We start from the raw sequence: 18065 nt of genomic DNA, 5'->3' as shown, positions 1-18065 counted from the left end.
CCAATCTGTCTGATCTTTCCCTTCCTTTTAAAAGACAGCGTTGTGAGCAGCTAAATATTTACTTATTAAAAATAAAATTCAAATACATAAAGCAACTGTGTGCATAACAATTTGTCCTCTTCCAATATGAGCAGTGGAATGATAGCACGGTGTTTTGGGGTAAATATCAGCTAATAATGTGTCTCCCTTAGTGTGAATAAGAAACAAATGAATGTTAGGCTGCAGGGTGTTTGGTTTGGATGTGCTGAGTGAGACAGCAGAAGAATATAGAGTTCTTGGGGAGTTCCAGGAAAAACTGAGGGTTTCCTGGTCATTGCCTTAATAAAAAGAAGGCTTTCAAACATGGAGGAAAGAACACAATGGCATTGTGGTGTGGTTACTTCTCATCCCAGTTTTTGAAGCCAGACTTGAAGCAAAGCCTTGGCTTTGCTTTTTAAAAAAGAGAGCGAAAAACGCCAAACCTAGTTCCATACTGAAATATGTTTTTCCCTGTTGCAATGCACAAGGAAAACAAGTCAAAGACATCTTGGGCAAAGCAGCCTTTCAGAGCTGTCCTGCAGAGTTTCTGAGTGCTCTCCCATTTATGCACAAAAATCCAGTGTTGAAAACCTTTGGTAATTCCATCCTTAATTTGATTATTCACAGTACCGCCAACAGCACTGAGCACATTTAAAAATAGATGATTTCTAATCTTGCATCTTAGTTATACTGGCAGGACTGAGGGAATTAGGTGGTGATCTGTCTGGATGTGTTACTGATGCTGTGTCACCTGAACACCTCCAAGGTGGAATATTGAGCTTCAGGATACTTTGGGCTTCTTGCTGTTTGAGTGCCTCAGTACTGGAACCGCTGCACTAAAACAATATTGCAGACAGGAAGACAACAACAGTTCTTAAACTAACAGCTTCAACTCGTGTTTTTCTTGCAGATAATCAGATTTGTAACAGCTACTCCTACGGAGTGAGAGCAGTTGTCCAGTGCATCCCTGCTTGGTTGCGATTCATCCAGTGCCTGCGCCGTTACCGCGATAACAAACGGGCCTTTCATCTGGTTAACGCTGGAAAATATTCCACCACCTTCTTCGTGGTGACATTTGCAGCCCTCTACAGCACTCACAAAGGTATTGGTGGTTTTGGAGAATCCTCTGCAGCTCCTGGCATTTGTTGTTTTTTTTTACACAAGAGAAGCTCAATCTGGCATCATGTTGAAGTGTGAGCTTCTTGTGTTTTGGCAGCTGGAAATATCTCTGGGGAGAGGCAGGGGCCTGACCAGCTTGTAAAGATTGTTTCAAGATCTTATTTTAAGTGGTTTTCACATCCTTGGTCTGCTTAGGATTGCACTTAGGGAGCAGGGGAGGGAATTTTTAGGATTCTCTTTTGAAAGCTGGAATGCCTGTCAGGTTTTACTGTGAAGGGAAGTGAATGGGAGGGAGATTGATGAGGAAGGGGACAGCTCAGCAAATACTTCTCCCTTAACATTAATGAATATTTAACCTGGATCATCTAAATAATCGGTCCATCATTCCTTTATGTCAAGGAATGTGCACAGTGCCAGGAAAAAAATGCTCTCTCTGATTTTTCTGTGTGATTCTATCCATGTTTTTTCTGCAGCTGGTAAGGAGTTGTTTCCAATCCATTTAACTGCAGATTGAGCTCTGATCCCTGAAGTTCCTCATCTCCCTGGAAACGACAATTACTCGATTTTACTCTTGTTCTGAAGGAAAAAGCTTTTAGTTTCTGCACTTCAGGCAGTCGCCCTGCCTTTCATTGTTCTGAAGCCCTAAAAGCTCTATTCTTTCATTGGAGAATATCTCCCTTCTATATATCCAGGAATTAGCAACCACACACAGTCGTGAGCAATTACTTAGCCTGGAATATTCCTGTGGTGAGGCAGGGAGAAGTGTTGAAGGCATGATTCTAGTTAACATGCTGGGTTTTTTGGAGGGGTGGCAGGGTTGTTAGAGACCTTCCCATGGCCAAGAAATGTCTGTTTTGACATAGCTGAGCCCGGAGTCACACTGATGATGTTTGTCAGGCCTTGCATGTTAGTGGCAGGGAGGGGCAGTGGCCCAGGCTGGCTGGAGGCTGGGAGCTGAGCTCTGTGTCCAGGGCTGCTGGTGTGGGAGCATCTCTGGGAGCACCCCCTGTGCATCTCCTCCCTGCTGCCATATCCCTGAAGCTTGTTGCTGTTTAATTTGTTTGCTCAGTGACATTCTGCAGCCCTGCAGTCCAGTTAGTCACCAGAGGCTGGGATGAGGCACAGATTGCCTGGCTCCAGAGGCACTGCTTACATCTTTTGTAGCTGCTCTGGGGAGGCTGACTAATGCTGCTGCCTCCCTCAGGGGGGACACATTGCCAGAGTCTTCAGTTGGGGCAGGGTTGGAGCCAGGAGGAAAGCCAGCCTCTGTCAAAATGTCCTTTTGAAGAGTTTGACCTCTTTCCACTGCCCTTGAAGTTTTTCATCCACGCCAGCGTTGCTACCCCGGCTCTGGTCACTGCCACACATAACTGGTGTCCCCTTTCTCAGTCTGGCACAGAATGGGCTGTAATGAGGTGTTTATGAGCATTGTTCCAGTTGCTGTGAGATGTTCCTGACTCCCAGTTTTTGTCTGTCCAGTTTTGTTAATGGCATGTAGTTGTTTGTGACATTTAAAAAAAATTTTGGAAGCCTTTGGAAATTACACGTTAGCACAGATTGTAAATGTCACTGTGCTGGGCTTTTCAGAGGGGCTTCCTAAAGCCCTGGACATGTCCCCTCAGGCCTGTAGGTCTGTTCCCATCCTGCCCTAAGCACACTTTCCAGTGTGCTGTACCTGTTAAGAAGCCAATTTTATCCAAGTGCTTTACATAGATTGCCAGTTTGTTTGGAGCTTGGAATCAGATGGTCTATCATCAAGCTGTTAGGATGCTACTGTTGAAAATAGATGTGCTGCTCGCCCACACCTTCTCTGTGTCTGCCCAAGGATAGCAAACAGCCCTCTCTTACCTGCTAAACATCTGCTGGGAACAGCTGTGTGTTCTGAAGAAAGCACTGCCCAAAACAGGTGTCAGATTGGTGAAGATCCTTTCTCCTCAGACCTGCTTTAAATTCCCGTGACAAACCTGTTTATTTCTGTGGTATCAAGAGTTTTATTTTAGCTGCCTTCCATTCCTGTCCTTGCAAGCCTATGATTTACCTTCTGGGGTGGCAGCTTCTGGCTGCCAGGAGAAGAGGGCAATCCCTGGCCTTTCCTTGGGAGGTTGGATGAGGGACACCAGTGGCTGTTCTCCACTTGGGAGCCTGGGGACATCACAGCCCTCTGAGAAGTCTCATCTTCCTCCCTTCATTTGAGCACTGGATAATGTGTAGCTGCTCTGTTGGTTTTAGCTGGTGCCTGCCAGTGGTGTGAAGATGGACTGTGTGGCTGGGGGGGTTTGCTGGTGTGGAAAGCAGCTAATTCATACACACTGCACTGGCAGCACTCTGTGTTTTCCTGTGAATGCTGCTGGAAAACAACTCCAACTAAACAAGTGTACAAATGCCACCTTATTATGTTTAAGTGATGTTTCTGTTCTAGTTTTGCATAGTATTCCCTACTCCAAACCCCCCCAGTAGCACCATGTACTGTGGGCTCTTGGCAAATATCCTTTTTTCCCCAAAGTATCCCTGTTTAATAATTCATATTGCTCAGGCAGTACATAATTCCAATTCTTTCTTCCCTCAGAGAAGTAATTTCTTGCTTTCCTTCCCTTGGATTTAGATGCAGGGTGCAATTTTCTCTGCTAATTGCAGTTTGGATGTCAGAGTGCTAAGACAGCAAAGTGAATTCTGTTAGATTTTTGCTCCAAAACTTGCAATGCTGTTGTTCTGGGACCAGACCAGCTTTACAGGGGTAACTCCAACCTGTCACCTTGCTATTCAGGTATCACTGGGGTTAGTGAAGCAAATGGGAGAGGAGTTATCCCAGAACAGAATACTGGCACAAGTAGATGAGTGCAGACACAGCCGCGTCTCAGGGATGGCAGCAACAACACGAGGACAACTGTTGCTGAGTTCCCAGAGGAGGAATTCTCAGTATTTTTATCTCTCCCAAAGGAATGGGAAGCAAAGGCCATGTTCTGTAAATATAGTGCTGTGGGGTGTGTTTGCTCAGGCAAATGAGGCATGGCTGTAACTCAAAGCTACCTGGCAGCCGGGTCCCTGCCCGCTCTGTCCCTTCCTTCCCACCCCTGCTTTGCACTAAGGAGCTCAGTGCTGGCATTAAGTTCCCTGCCAGTGCTGAGTAGCTTTTCCCAGAGGCAGCCAACAGAGTATAGCATTGCCTTATTTAATCCCTAGGGAAACCTGCATGCTGCTGGGGAAGCAGATGATTAAGCCCCAGCCTGCGGCGGAATATTCACCCCGAGCGCGGCGTTGTTTTCACACGCAACTGCTTCTGCTGTGTTTTCACTCTGCCAAAAGCAAGATGTGCTTTGCTTGATGAGAGCACCACTAAAGCAGCTCCCACTTCAGTCCAGTGTATCACAGCATTTGTAGAATCATAGGGTGGTTTGGCTTGGAAGGGAGCTTTAAAGATCATGGAGTACTTTACACTATCCCAGATTGCTCCAAGCCCTGTCCAGCCTGGCCCTGAGCACTTCCAGGGCTGTGTTCCAATGCTTCTCTGGGCAACCTGTTCCAGGGTCCCACTACCCTCACAGGGAAGAATTTATTCATAACATCCAATCTAACCCTGCCCTCTGTCAGTGTGTAGCTGTTTTTCTTTGTCCTGTCACTCTGGAGCCTTGTCCGAAGTTTTTCTCCAGCTCTCTTTGGGTCCCTTTAGGCACTGGAAGGGGCTCTAAGGTTTCACCAGAGCCATCTGGTCACCACTCCAGGCTGAACACCCACAGCAGGGGTGCTTCATCCCCCTGAGCATCTTCATGGCCTCCTTGGGACTCACTCCAACGGGTCCACATCTTCCTTACAGCAGGGGGATCCCAGAGAGGAAAATCCCTTCTTGTCTAAATTGTGCTTGCATTAAAAAAGGCACAGTGACATCTCTGGAATAGCCAGCTTTGGTTTCACTCCTCACTCAGACCTGACTCAGGCTGTGTAGAATAGAGTTGTTATATTTAGATGTTCTTGTGTTGTACTACTCAAGGGGTGCTGGTCACTTATGAAGCTTTAGTCATGATTTATGCTCCAACTTCATTCCTTTTAAAATGACACATTGTGGTTTTGTTGCTGACAGTTTTCTCTCACCTTGATGCAGCTTACTCACATGGTGTCATTGGGAATACCAAAATATAGATTTGACTTCTGTGCTTGAAGAACTGAGCTTCTTGAGTGCCTCTCTTTCATATTTTCTTGGTTTTTGGGATTTGCTGTTTCGGTGTGACTATTTCTTTTTACCTTGCTATTGGCTGTGTGGGATTTTGTCCTGTAACTGAAAGGCAGGATGGTTTATGGACATTGTCAGTTTGGTTAACACACCTTATTCAATGAAATCTTTGTGGTCTGAGTAGTATCCTGCTATTTATTAACCTCTGAATTATTCCAGAGTTAATCCATGTGGTCTGGAAACTTGAGTAAGCATCTCCTTTTCCATCCTGCTCCTATGGTTTTTCCAGGTATTCCAAATGAGCATGCTGAACAGTTGTCATTGGCTTGGGGTGCCCTGGAGATCCCTAGGTTGGTCTAAGATAATGGAACTGCCATGCACTTTCTCATTAAACAGCCCAGGAAATTGGCAGTAATTAAAAATACGGAAGTTAACTAAATAGGGCTGTCTCTGAAGAGCAGGAGTGCTTCTGACTGTGCTCTCCCCATCACTTCAGAAACAGGCTGCTCTGCAGTAATGTCTAATTTATGCTTTTTAAAGGCAGCCCTAAGAGAAAAGGGCCAGGGAATAGAGATGTGGAGTGTCAAGGCAAGAGCCATCCTGTGATTAATGGCTTTTGCAGGAAGGTGTTGGAGCATCCCTTATTAATAGAGAGGTTCAGCCAGGTGTACCAGAGGAAGATGAATGGGGAATGTGCTGCTTTTGGAAAATGCAGTGGAAGATTCCCAGGTCTCATATTTGCTGCCCACTGCTCAGTGTGGCCAAAGCAGTGACACCACATCAGGCTGGAACAGACCACAGGTTCTCCCATGGTCTGCTCCCATGCAGGCTGGGCACAGGCTGGGGTGACATCCTGCTGTGCCCTGGGGGCTGCAGGGGGTACCTGGCTGCACCTGAGCTCTGTGGGCAGTGGGTTGTGTCACTGTCATTCCTGTGTCAGAAGCTGCAGGCAGCAGCCCCCGTGGAGTGAGGCTGCTGGTAGGTGGGACAGGAAAGCATTGTGATCCTGCATGCTGACAGCAGGAGACAGTGAGGTGATGTGAGACTGGGACTATAATGACATCAGTGCAACAGTGTATAGTCCCCCAACTGAGATAGGTAATTTCATTCTTAGGGGCTGGGGCAGGGCAGATGAAGTGAACATGTGAAATTTTTGTAAGCACAAAACTTAAAAAAAATAAATCACAAAAGAATGAAGCGGGTAGTATTTGTGAGATCCTGTTCCCTCACTTCTGTGTTGGTACAACACCTCCCATCTCTCCCCCTCTTCCTCAGTGCTGAAAGAGCTGTCAGCATTTGATTTAGGTGTCACAAGAGCCTTACAGAGTGCTTGGATTGACCTCTTGAAGTAAAACAAACTTTGTAATGGGATTAACTGGCTTCTTTCTTAATACTTGCCATTTTCACATGCCTTCCCTTAGCACAGCACACTGGCAACTCCAGCAGGATGATTATTGGGAGCCAAAACATGCAGTCTGTCACATTGCTGTGAGCTAGGATGAGTTTTTGTCTGAAACCCTGTCATCCCGTGCCCAGGAGGCCTCCAGTAATGAGTTGTGTTCATTAGGCAGTCTTTCTGATCCTTTCCATCAGAGCAGCAGTGGTGTCATTAGTGAGGAATTGGGGAGGCATTGCCCTGGGCAAACATTGCTCCTGCTGCCCTCTGACCTCCTCACAGCTTTGAGGTGGGGCTCTGTGGTACCCTGGTTTCTCCTGGGTTCCTGATTGCTGACACCCATCCTGGGGATGGAGGAGCCAGGAGGAGTGAGGACATCCCAGGATGGAGCAGCCTGCCAGGGCAGAGGTGCTGGGAAGGGAGTGGGGAAGGGGAGCAGAGACAGAGCCCCTGCTCGGTGGGGAGCCTGGGAATGGGAATTCAGAGAGATTTCAGCAACTCCCTGCTCACAAATGAGGCATGAAACCCCACTGGGGAGTCTTGCTGTGCTTCGTGGGTCTGCAGATGTCGAGTGGGACAGGGGTGGTGACCTCAGCACCCCACAGCTCCCTGATCCCTGGTTTGCTTTCTCAGCTGAGAGGAGATGGGGATTAATTGCTGGGGTTTGGGAAGTGGACCAAGAGTACTGTTGTGTCACTTATTATGCCTTTGTGTTAAAGGTGGCTGGGGAAATGGGAATACTAATGAAGGAGGTGTAAGTAAAAAGGGTGACCTACTGATACTTGATTTCACAGGCACTTAAGGGGGGGGAAGCCTGACCTTTCTTTAATGGAACATCTTAAGAAAAGCAAGTGGCTGCATTACAAGCAATAGTCCTGTCAGATACACACAGGTCTGGAGTCTGCGGTGGTGCAAAAATATAGGAGATGTAATCAATTTTTCTCTTTTGCTTTTGAAAGAAGTAAATTTTGAAAGGATCTGCTTTTGGATGTCAAAGCACTATAGAGGTAGCAGATTACATTGTGTCCCCATCTCCAGACTGTCCATCAAAGGCCCTCATTACCATGCTATTCATTTCTGATTGTGAATCCTGATATTCTTATTAGTGAGACTTCTGGCAAATGCTTTTTGGAAACCCCATCCTTCTCAAGGTAGCAATTAAATTTCCTTAAGAACACTTCTCAAAAGTACCAGAAAAGAACCAGCTCAAATCTCAGCCACAGCTGATATGCTTCCTCCTGTTTGCAGTTAAATCACACTTGTCAGTTTGAGAGGTACAAAACAGGAGTTTGCTGCCCTGTCTTGAAATTAGACACAAACCAATGCAAACCTGCAGAGGGTTTTTAATCCAAACACAATTTGGGGATTTCCCTACTGTACAAATGTAGACTTTTGGCTAGAAGAAGATATGAGCTGTTGCCTCTTGACAGTTCTTTGCTGCTGCTTTGCTTAAATTGTGCCCGGAGGCGATTGCAGAGGTTTGCACAATCCAAGGGAAGGCTCTTACAGAAGAGTCGGTGTTCAGCAGAGCCCATCAGCACACGATGGTGAGTCCTGCCTCTGTGGGTTATTTTTGCCTTTTAACTGCATTAAGTCCCCTGTCATGTCCTGGCTGTGCCATTGATCAGTGCTAAACAGCAGGACGTGCTGGCTGGGCAGAAAGGCAGCACTACCCGCTCATTAAGATATCTAATTACTGAGGGGAAAGGTAATGCTGTGCTTCCAGCACTGAGGTGTTAGACAAATGCTTGGGGATGTCACTCTGATGGCAGTTCTTATGTAGATAAGTCACTTCTGGCTGTCACCCTGCTCTGTGGTGTGCTGGGATGGAGTTAATGGGCACACACCATCCCTAGGCTTGCACACTAAATACATTTGTGCTTTGCTTCTGCTTAAATCTGACTGAGGCTGCATTTGGCAAGCCTGGACTGAGAGTTGGTTGGCAGGGTAGTCAGTGTTCTGTGTAGCAGGGCTTACCTGGCTGTGTTCCCTGATAACCTCCTGCTTCCTTTTATCAGAGCACTCCCCATCAGCACAGCCCACGGTGGGTGACACACCAGGAATGCTTATCAAGGGCCATTGTGCTCTTATCCAGCCCTTCAATAATACATGGCATTGATTTCTGCTGTGTTGAATACTATATAGTGTTTACATTGCCTGGAATAATTCAGCAGGGTAAACAGATAGTATTCTTTGGAGGTAAAGTCAATATTAACAGCTTTTGGGAGAGCACTTGCTGTCTCTCTTTGATGGAAAGCAGCCTTTTCTCTTGCCTGTGCTTGGAGGGGGTGTAATTTCTGCAGAGCAGTGTTCCCTCAGAATGCCAGTCAGATACTGTGGCCCCTGGGGCTGGTTTGGGGATCCAGGATATTGCCTATCAGCAGTTTTTGCAGGCAGTAAATTCTGCTGCTGCAAGTGCCTTTGGCTGTTTTCTAGGACTGTGGCTATTCACAGCTTCAGTTCAAAGGTGGAAGCCATCCATTATTTATCTAGTTGACCTTCTGGAGCAATTTGAGGTGTATTTGTGCAGAGGATCTGCTGGAATTGCATGTTATAGGGTAAACTGAGGATGCTAATGGAAATTCTGTGGTGAAGGCTGCAAACTGCTTCCCACAGGCTTTGTGGCAAGTGGAGACAGCTGGGCATTGTGGACTCAGCCTCTGGCATAACTGCACACCTCCAAGCTGCAGACATGGCAATGAGAGCACTGCAATCAGCCCATCCTCAGGCTTGGAGCTGCACCTGCAGCTTCAGAGGTTTTTTTTTGCTGGTGCTGTTTTGTCCTGCACGTGCTGCTCTGAATAGCAGCAGCTCAGGAAGTTGTTTGTGCTGGTGCCCTTTGGAGCATGGAGTAGGAAGGTCCTTTGTGCCTCTCGTGGGGGGAAGGATGTCACTGGTGCCATGGGGTATTGAAAACTTGCTCTTTTTTTCCTTCCTGGAGAGGTTGAGATCTGTCAGGTGTCCAGAGTGCTGCTCTCATCCAGAGACTCTCTCCCTCTCTCATGGTCTTTGGTGTTTCCTAGCACCTCATTAAACAAAGAAAAACCACATAGGATGAAACAGTTCCTGCTTAAATAGACCCTGACATCATCATAAATATGCAGAGCTCTGTATTGCTCCTGGAAAACCAGCAGGCCAGGAGCTGATGGAGCCTCTGGGCAGAATATGAATGCCTTGATTTTCTCTCCCCCTGAGCAGCAGTGAAGAGGGCTGCTAGGACCAGCCAGGAGAGACCCAGCTATAATTGCTTGCCTGGAGCAGTAACATATTTCTGCACACCAGCTGAATACCAATGAGGACAGAAGGAAGGAAGGTATCAAACAGAACTGCAGGCAGGAGGAAAAGGAGGATAAGTGATTAAAGGGAGGACTTGGAGGCCAAGATTGAAGACAATAGGCTAGTTATGATTAGGGCATTTTACCAGGGAGTGATTTGGGGTTTTAATGATTTTTTTCAGGAGCTGAATGTATTGCAGAGCTGGTTGGTGAGAAAGGGAGCAGGAGCAAGGGGCCAGCAGTGTGACCCCAGGTGCCACTGAAAAAGGCTACTGCAAAGACAGAGGCAGGGAGAGGAGAACTGAGCCCAGGATAACTTAACTGAAAGCAGGGACATCCTTTTGAGATTGGCAGGATTAAATTTCTGACTTGATGAGCCTTTTCCTTCCCATTTCTCCTTTCTGTAATTGCTCACAAGAACCTGTGCCACGTGCTCTGGGATGACCCTGCTTGAGCAGAAAGGTTGGACCAAGTGACACACTGTCCCTTCCAACCTGAGCCATTCTGGGATTTAGGTTTAAGCAGCGAGAAATCATCTTTCTCTATAATTGCCAACTTAGGATAGAGTTTTGTTCTCCCCTTGTGTGCTTGGAGATGATAATCAGGGGGCAGACTGGCCCCTCCATGAGCACAGCACTCTAGAGGAGGTGCCCTTTGCCCAAAGCAATGATTGCCTGCTCCTGCAGGACACGGCTCAGACTGCTGGCTGCACTGCCTTCTCAATGGCTGCTCCACAAAAGTGGAATAATACTCAGTTTATTTGAATTCTGTCCTTAAGGGAAAAAAAACACCAAAAAGGAACCTAACCCAAAGCAGCATGATGTAACTTTCAAGCCTAAGGTGAGAGAAAGCACTGCAGCCTCACAGGGTGTTTTGGAGCATTTTAGGTGCTTTGAAAGCACATACAACCCATGGATTGCCTCTGAATTATCCTTTAGGGTCTGATAGTGGGAACTAAACATGGAGATCTAATGAGCTAAAAATAATGCTGGAAAGAACAGGCTTAGTGTCTCATGAGTCACCGAATGTCAGCATCTGCCTTTTCTTCCTGAAATAATGTTGTGGAGGCTTTGGAGGAGCTGAGGTGGGGGGAATGAAACCTGGCAGTGCAGCCCTCATTGCTAAGCTCCAAAATCCTCACCTGTGTCCCTTTCTGTGGGCAGCTGCATGTTAAAAATAGCCAGGGAGAGGCTGTTTCCAGGCAGCAGCAGCAGCAGCGTTTGAGGTACCTGGGCATCCGTGAGTGCTGCTGCCAGGTGATGTCACAGCTCTGCAGGGACCAGGAGTGTGATGCTGGACCCGTGTCTTGGCCATGCAGAGCATGTGGGGTGTGCTCAGAGGCTTCCAGCCCTGCCCCAGGGCGAGGCAGCTGCTCAGAGCTGGGAGCTGCAGCCATCCCCTGCCCTCTCCCTGCACGGGCGGTGCAGAACAGGCTTTGCTGCATAAGTGGCGTTCAGAGGTTTGCCTTAGGGGGGTGTTTTGAGAGGGAAGGAGTGTGTGGGTTTGACCTATATCCTGCACATCATGTCCAGGAAGCCTGAAAGGCATAATGGGAGGAATGGACTCTCATTTTCACCTCCATTAATTTTATCGGATTGCCGCGTTACATTTAGTTCCTAATTGCTGGAAATACAGAGGGAAAAATTGCCCTGTTGCTCCCTGACTGATCAGCTACAGGGATTCTTTTGAGTTGTTTTAAAGCCACATTTATAGAAAAAGGTGCTGTCATGTAATATGGTGTTGGGCTTGGGCTGAAAACATCTTTTTTGTACTGGAAATGTTATTTGCTTTGTTAGAGAAAATCAGTGAATGAGCAATTGCTGAGGCTGCACAGAAAGGAGAGATTCCTGCTAGCAGCCAAGTGCAAAATGTCTCAGCCTTCCAAAGCATCATCGTGTGTTTTATTTGCATGAATTTTTTGAGCCAGCTTTTCAAAAGCAAACAGAAATACCAGCTCTGATCGTTTTTCCCCAGCCAGCTGATGTAGGGGATTGTAACTGAATTGAGAGAAGTGTAACCTTTCAGGGGGGAGTGGGAAACAATTCAGTTGGAAAAACGTATCCCCAGGTGAGCAGATGGTGGGCCCAGAGTCTCCTGCTTCAGAAGAGGAGCTCTGTAGGGGTATTTATAACTCCATACACAGCCTTCTTTAGGATTTGTATGTTTTAATGTACTGCTGCCTTTTCACTTGCCACCACAAGCTCTGAAATGGCTGGTGGTAATTCCTGTACTGCCCCTGCTCTTCAGGCTCTTGGTGCACTAATTCACAGTTGTTGATGTTCATACAAATGCAAATATTTTCTTACCCAACCCTCCAAGCTGAGCTCTCAGTGCTGTATTCTTTGTACAAGCACATGTCCTTTGTGAAATGTGGCCCTCAGCTTCCACCTGCTGTTCAGAGACAGAACGACAGCCCTGCCAGAAGTCCAAGGAAATAAAAATCATGGAATATGCTGAGTTGGAGCCCACAAGGATCCTGGAGTCCAGCTCCTGGCCCTGCACAAGACCATCCCCAAGAATCCCACCATGTGCCTCAGGGTGTTCCCCCAATGCTTCCTAAACTCTGCCAGGCTTGGGACTGTGACCACTTCCCTGGAGCCTGTTCCAAATACTAATGTAAACATCAATCCCAAGCGCTGAAAATTGCATGAGATTAAAGTGGAATTCAAATAACAATATAAAGCAGGTCCTGCTAAGGCTTTGGGTTTGGCTCAGATTAGTACCTGATGTGTTTTCCCAGAACTTGGAGAGAACAGGTGGTTTCCACTGCTCAAATGAGGCAGTTTGTAGCTGTTGTAAGAAGGGATGTGCTCTCATTTCTCCTGATGTATGTTGTTCTTCTCTTTTCCAGCTAAAAACCACAGTGACACCCAAGTGTTCTTCTACCTGTGGATTATCTTCTATTTCATCAGCTCTTGCTATACCCTCATTTGGGACCTGAAGATGGACTGGGGTCTCTTTGACAAAAATGCTGGTGAAAATACCTTTCTCCGAGAAGGAATTGTCTACCCACAGAAAGTGCGTATGCAGCCTGCTCTTCCCTTAGGACAGGCTTGTAGCATTGTAACCATTGCTGAGTTTAGGGCATTTTGCAGTTGGCATGGGGAGCATTTCAATGTTACAGCCTGGGATTGTCCAGCAGTAGAGCTGATTTCATTCCAAGTGATCATTTCTGTTCATTTTGCTTGAGTTTGAGCAGCAGATTCTGTAGCTTCCCAAAGACCTGATGAGGTGTTTTTTGGTGCAGAAGGTGTTTGTTGAGCTGTTTCATTCTTGTTGCCCCTCAGGCATACTACTACTGTGCCATTGTAGAAGACGTCATCCTGCGTTTTGTGTGGACCATCCAGATCTCCCTCACTTCCATGGAAATCTTTCCCTACGCTGGGGACATCATCTCTACTGTATTTGCCCCACTTGAGGTGTTCCGGTAAGGCTGCTGGGCTGAGCAGCTCATTTCTCTTGGATTTGTTTTCACATTTTGTTCTGTAACATGGGGGGGAAGCAGCTGGATCCTCAGAGGTGGAATATGCTGGTTTTTATTTCAAGGAGATCAGTATTAACAGGAATATTTAATCCAAACAGAGTGGGGGGCTCTGCCACAGTGTGGAGCTGAGTCCTTCACACTGAGTTTGCAATTCTTTCTGAACCATGACATAATCTTGAGGGGTTAGTTTTACCAAATTTCTCCTTGAAATTTCCAACTGAAACTTCACTCTATCCTCAAGTGGATTTCTGGTTTTCAAACCTCTGCATCTTTTCTAGAAGTTAATTTCTATTCTGCATCATCAGTTTGGATTCTGCAAGTTTCCAGGACCTTTAAACACCTTTAGTGTAGCTGGAAACCCACTCCCACAGCTTCCTGGGAAGAACTTGAAGCTGACCCTCACTCACATAGGTCCTGGGGATGGCCTTTGGCTTGTAATGCTTGGTACCTCCATGCTGTCCATATTAGGGCTGTCAGCATTAGGATAGGGAATGTTGTTCTGCAGAGGAAAAGTGTTGCAGCAGGTGCAGTTGTTAGTTACTGGATGTTTCTCCAGGTGCACATCCCATGCTTTGCCAAATGCCTGTACAAGGGGAGCTCAGTTGGTAATTCCCCCTGTCCTGGTTTGGAGGGCAGGTGTCTGCCAATAAAGGCAGGAGCTTCTCTTTGAAATGGAGAATGGAAACCCCCTCCCTCCAAATTATTATAATTTTGAAATTAAGAGGCTCTCAGGCAAAGATATGGGAATTAGGAATAACAGTTCTTTACTAGGAAAATTACAATAGAAATGCAGTATTACAAAGAACAATCCCAAACCCTGCCAGAGTCAGAATCCAAGCTGACACCCGTCAGTCAGTCAGGGTGGTGGCAGCAGTCCCATTCAATGGTGGCTGCATCCTCCTGCAGGGGCAGATGTGGTTCAGCTGGAGCAGTGCTCCTGGAGAAGGTGCAGTTTCCTTTGAAGGTGCAGGGATGATGTGGAAAGGTCTGGCTTTCCTCTGGAATCCAGTGTTAAGAAGGTCCCTTGGTGTCCAAAATCTCATTTTTTCTCTGGGTAGGAAAGGCTTGGCTGCTCCCCCTGTCTGGAGCATCTCCCAGTGGGATGATGGAATTTTATCAGTCATGCAGTGGGACTGAATGGGCCAGCAGCAGATGATATCTGCCTGGAGGGAGGATGGGCTGTGGAAAGATAAAGATGATTGTCCCAGCTGGTTTAAAGCTGGCCCATTAGCAGATAATATGTGCCAGGAGATCAGGGTCACTGCCCCACTGACAGAATACACATCCTGCATTGTGACCAACCCAAGGCACCCCTTTCCCTCTCCACGCAGGCGGTTTGTGTGGAACTTCTTCCGCCTGGAGAACGAGCACCTGAACAACTGTGGCGAGTTCCGCGCCGTCAGGGACATCTCGGTGGCGCCGCTCAACGCCGACGACCTGACGCTGCTGGACCAGATGATGGACCAGGAGGACGGCGTGCGCAACCGCCGCAAGAACAAGCAGTGGAAGCGCAGCCTGAGCGTGTCCCTGCGCAGACCCCGCCTCGCCTCGCAGTGCGTTCAGAGACCCTGCCCTGCCGCTGCTGGGGAGACTGGGATGGGAGACTGGGATGGGAAACTGGGATGGGAAACTGGGATGGGATCCATCACACAAATATTCCAGTTTTCAAGGCAGGACAGGTCCAGTTAGTAGCCGAGCGTGCCTCTCTCTGCTAGGGAATTAATCCATTAACATCGCTACTTTCTGCATGTTGGGGTTCTGAAACCATCAGAAAAGGGAGTTCCCTTTTTATAAGGCTCCCCTCCTGCAGAAATAGTCTGCCAGAGGTTGTAAATGCAACCTGAGGAGAGGTTGCCCTCAACCAGACATTTTGGGGACTTGTGAAAAAGAGGGAGAAGGGACTCTATATACCTCATAGTGACAGAAGGGGCAATGGTTTTAAACTGACAAAGGACAGGGTTGGGCTAGATATTGAGAAGAAATTCTCTGTGAACGTGATGAGACCCTGGCAGAGGTTGCCCAGAGAAGCTGTGGCTGTCCCATCCCTGGAAGTGTTGAAGGCCAGGCTGGATTTGGCTCTGAGCAGTGTAGTCTAGTGAGTGGCATCCCTGCCTGTGGCAGGAGAGTTGGAATCAGATGATCTTTAAAGTCCCTTCCAACCCAAACCACTCTATGATTCTGTATGATCCCAGTTGTTCTTTGGTTAAGGTTCATACATAAGATCTCAGACTCCTTCCTCTCTCAAATCCAAACACATACATGTTTTTTCTTCCCACCCATCATTCTTGCACCCCAAACGTTTCCTCACCCTGCACCCCAGCCCCTGAGCCTGCCCACTGTGTGTTTTTCCTGCAGTGCCTGTGTTGCTGCAGTGTCCTGTGTCCCTCCTGCCCTGCCCTTTGGCCAGGGAACACGCCCAGGCTCCTCAGGGATGCTGAGCACAGCTGGTCAGGAGTGTTGTGCAATCCCTGCAGCACTGCCTGGGAGGGGTGGGAGGAGGAGGAGGGTGTGCTCTGCCTCAGGGCTGTGCTTGGCTCTTAGGGACCAGTACCAGCAGCCTTTGGGCGGCTGCTAGAGACTGGAAAATGTTATGCAAAGGGAACACGGGTGGAATTCCCTCCAGCCATGCCCATTTCCCCCTAGACATGCAGTCAGTGCAGATGTGCCAGGCATATCCCTAAAGAACTCCTGTACTCCCTGCAGCCCAGCAGGAGGTGGGGCAGGAACATTCCTCTGGATCCTGCAAGGGTTTGGTGGAGTTCTGGGCGGGTGCTCCACAGCCAGCACTGCTGTGTGCTCAGCCATGTCACAGCCTGGCTGTAGGGGGCACAGGGGACACTGGCCACGGGCAGAGCGTGCCCAGCACAGTGTGGAGTGGGCAGTGCCACAGAAGAAGGATGCTGAGGGACAGCTGGGGCATCTTTACAAGGCTCTGCTATTCCCAGGGAGAGTGGGAGGGGGTGAAACTGTTCCAGTAGGTTGTTTATTTTCCCTCTGCATAAGAAAGGCTTTTTTTTTTTTTATCCCTTTTTTTTTCATTCCTCCAAGTGCACTGTGGGTTTGTCAGCGTGTCATTCCAGGAATTCCTTCTCCCCAGTGAGTGTTTTGTGTTCTGTTTTTTTGCAGGTCCAAGGCTTCTGACACAAAGGTATTGATAGAGGACCTAGCAAACGAAGTGAACACATGAGATGGCCACGTTCTCTTATTCCGCATCCTTTGTTTTCTCCTTCTGTTTCCCTCTTCCCCAAGTAACCCGAGCTCTGGTACAGATCCAGCTGAAAACAGGAGAAAACACTGAACATGTTTTCTGAGCTCTTCCAGACCAGATCCTATGGACTCCAACAAGCTCACTGTGTTTTGTTTCTTTTCTTCTGGGTTAATTTTAATGTTCTATTTTAAACAAACAAACAAACAAAAAATAAAATATTTTACTTTGTTTTGCCAATAAAGAGGACAGTTCAGGAAAGAAGGATTGTTTACAGTCTCAACAAGGACATACAAACCTTATCTGGATAACAAAGCATCATAGGGACTCCCTCATGGGACAGTGCTGAGAGCACACTCAGTTTCTGCTTGGCCCGGTTTTGACTGGTTGAAACCGGACTTTTTAAATCTGATTTTGGTGGTTTTTTTGGTTTTTTTTTCAGTTGTTTGTTTTTTTCCTTCATATCCAGCGCTGAGGCACTGGCTGCACTTGCAGGGAAAGTGCACTTAGAGCAGTATCTTCATTCATGAAGCTACTTTTTAATTTGATGTAACTTTTCTTATAATTTTTTGGAAATATGATGTATCTGTTGCATATAGTTTTCACATTATTTATGAAACTTAACAACCATATGAGAGTGATTTTGAGTCCTGTGCAATGAAGGTTGTAATGGTAAAATGAAGTGGGGAATGTAGATCTCCAACTCCAGGGTTGTGGGGTGATGTCCCTGCAAATACCCCTCTCGTGAGACAACTTGCACCTGTGTGTACCTTTCCTCTCTTTTACTCCTTTTTAATTTTATTTTAAGCCAAAGTTTCTCTTTCTGATATTTTTTTTAGTTGCTGCTACTGCTTCTGGGCATGTCTCTCGTGCCAGTTCAAAGCCAACTTCTCCATGTGTAAAAGTAGTGCAGATGATGCTGAGGAAAGGAGAGTTGGTTCCCACCAACAGCACAAAACACTGGGTGAACAAAGGCTTTGGAACTTCATTCTCCAGATTGAAAAGTACTTTTCCAAGCCTTGGGTGTGTCATGAGGGCATCTCAGTCTGAGCAGGGAGCTTTTCAGGAGTTCTCCAGCAGCCCAGCAAGTGGGACAAGGCAGGAGGTGACAGCTCTCATGGGACAGAGGTTCATCAGGCTGGGGCTCAGGAGTAGTGGTGTGTTACAGGGAGCATGGAAGGAGCTGTGGTGTGCCCATCTGATGGGGAAGGTGAGATGGAGAGCAGCTCTGGTGTAGCAAAAAGCCTCTGTTGGGCACTGTCCTGGTGATCTGCCCCTTGGCTCATCTCACTCTCCCAGTTGGGGAAGTGGGGTACTTGAGCAGACTTGGGTAATGGACAGCTGAGCAAATTATGTTGGAAGAGGGATGTGAATTCTGTGGCCTCCTGGGAGGGAGCCATGGA

General features: G+C 47.4%; 1 protein-coding gene across 1 annotated transcript in view; it reads left to right on the top strand.

Annotated features, from left to right (window-relative positions):
* The window catches only part of XPR1 (xenotropic and polytropic retrovirus receptor 1), a 102491-nt gene extending 85235 nt beyond the window's left edge, over window positions 1-17256 (top strand). The window contains exons 11-15 of the mRNA XM_079313875.1: window positions 929-1120; window positions 12825-12991; window positions 13261-13400; window positions 14789-15010; window positions 16584-17256. Coding sequence (XP_079170001.1) covers window positions 929-1120; window positions 12825-12991; window positions 13261-13400; window positions 14789-15010; window positions 16584-16644 — 782 coding nt within the window. The 3' untranslated portion in view covers window positions 16645-17256. The remainder of the gene's footprint in view (window positions 1-928; window positions 1121-12824; window positions 12992-13260; window positions 13401-14788; window positions 15011-16583) is intronic.
* The last annotated feature ends 809 nt before the right edge of the window (window positions 17257-18065 follow it).

Source organism: Erithacus rubecula, assembly GCF_903797595.1.
Source record: "Erithacus rubecula genome assembly, chromosome: 10".
Classification (NCBI taxonomy): Eukaryota; Metazoa; Chordata; class Aves; order Passeriformes; family Muscicapidae; genus Erithacus; species Erithacus rubecula.
Note: the sequence above shows the minus strand (reverse complement) of the source record. Positions and strands in the feature narration are given on the sequence as shown.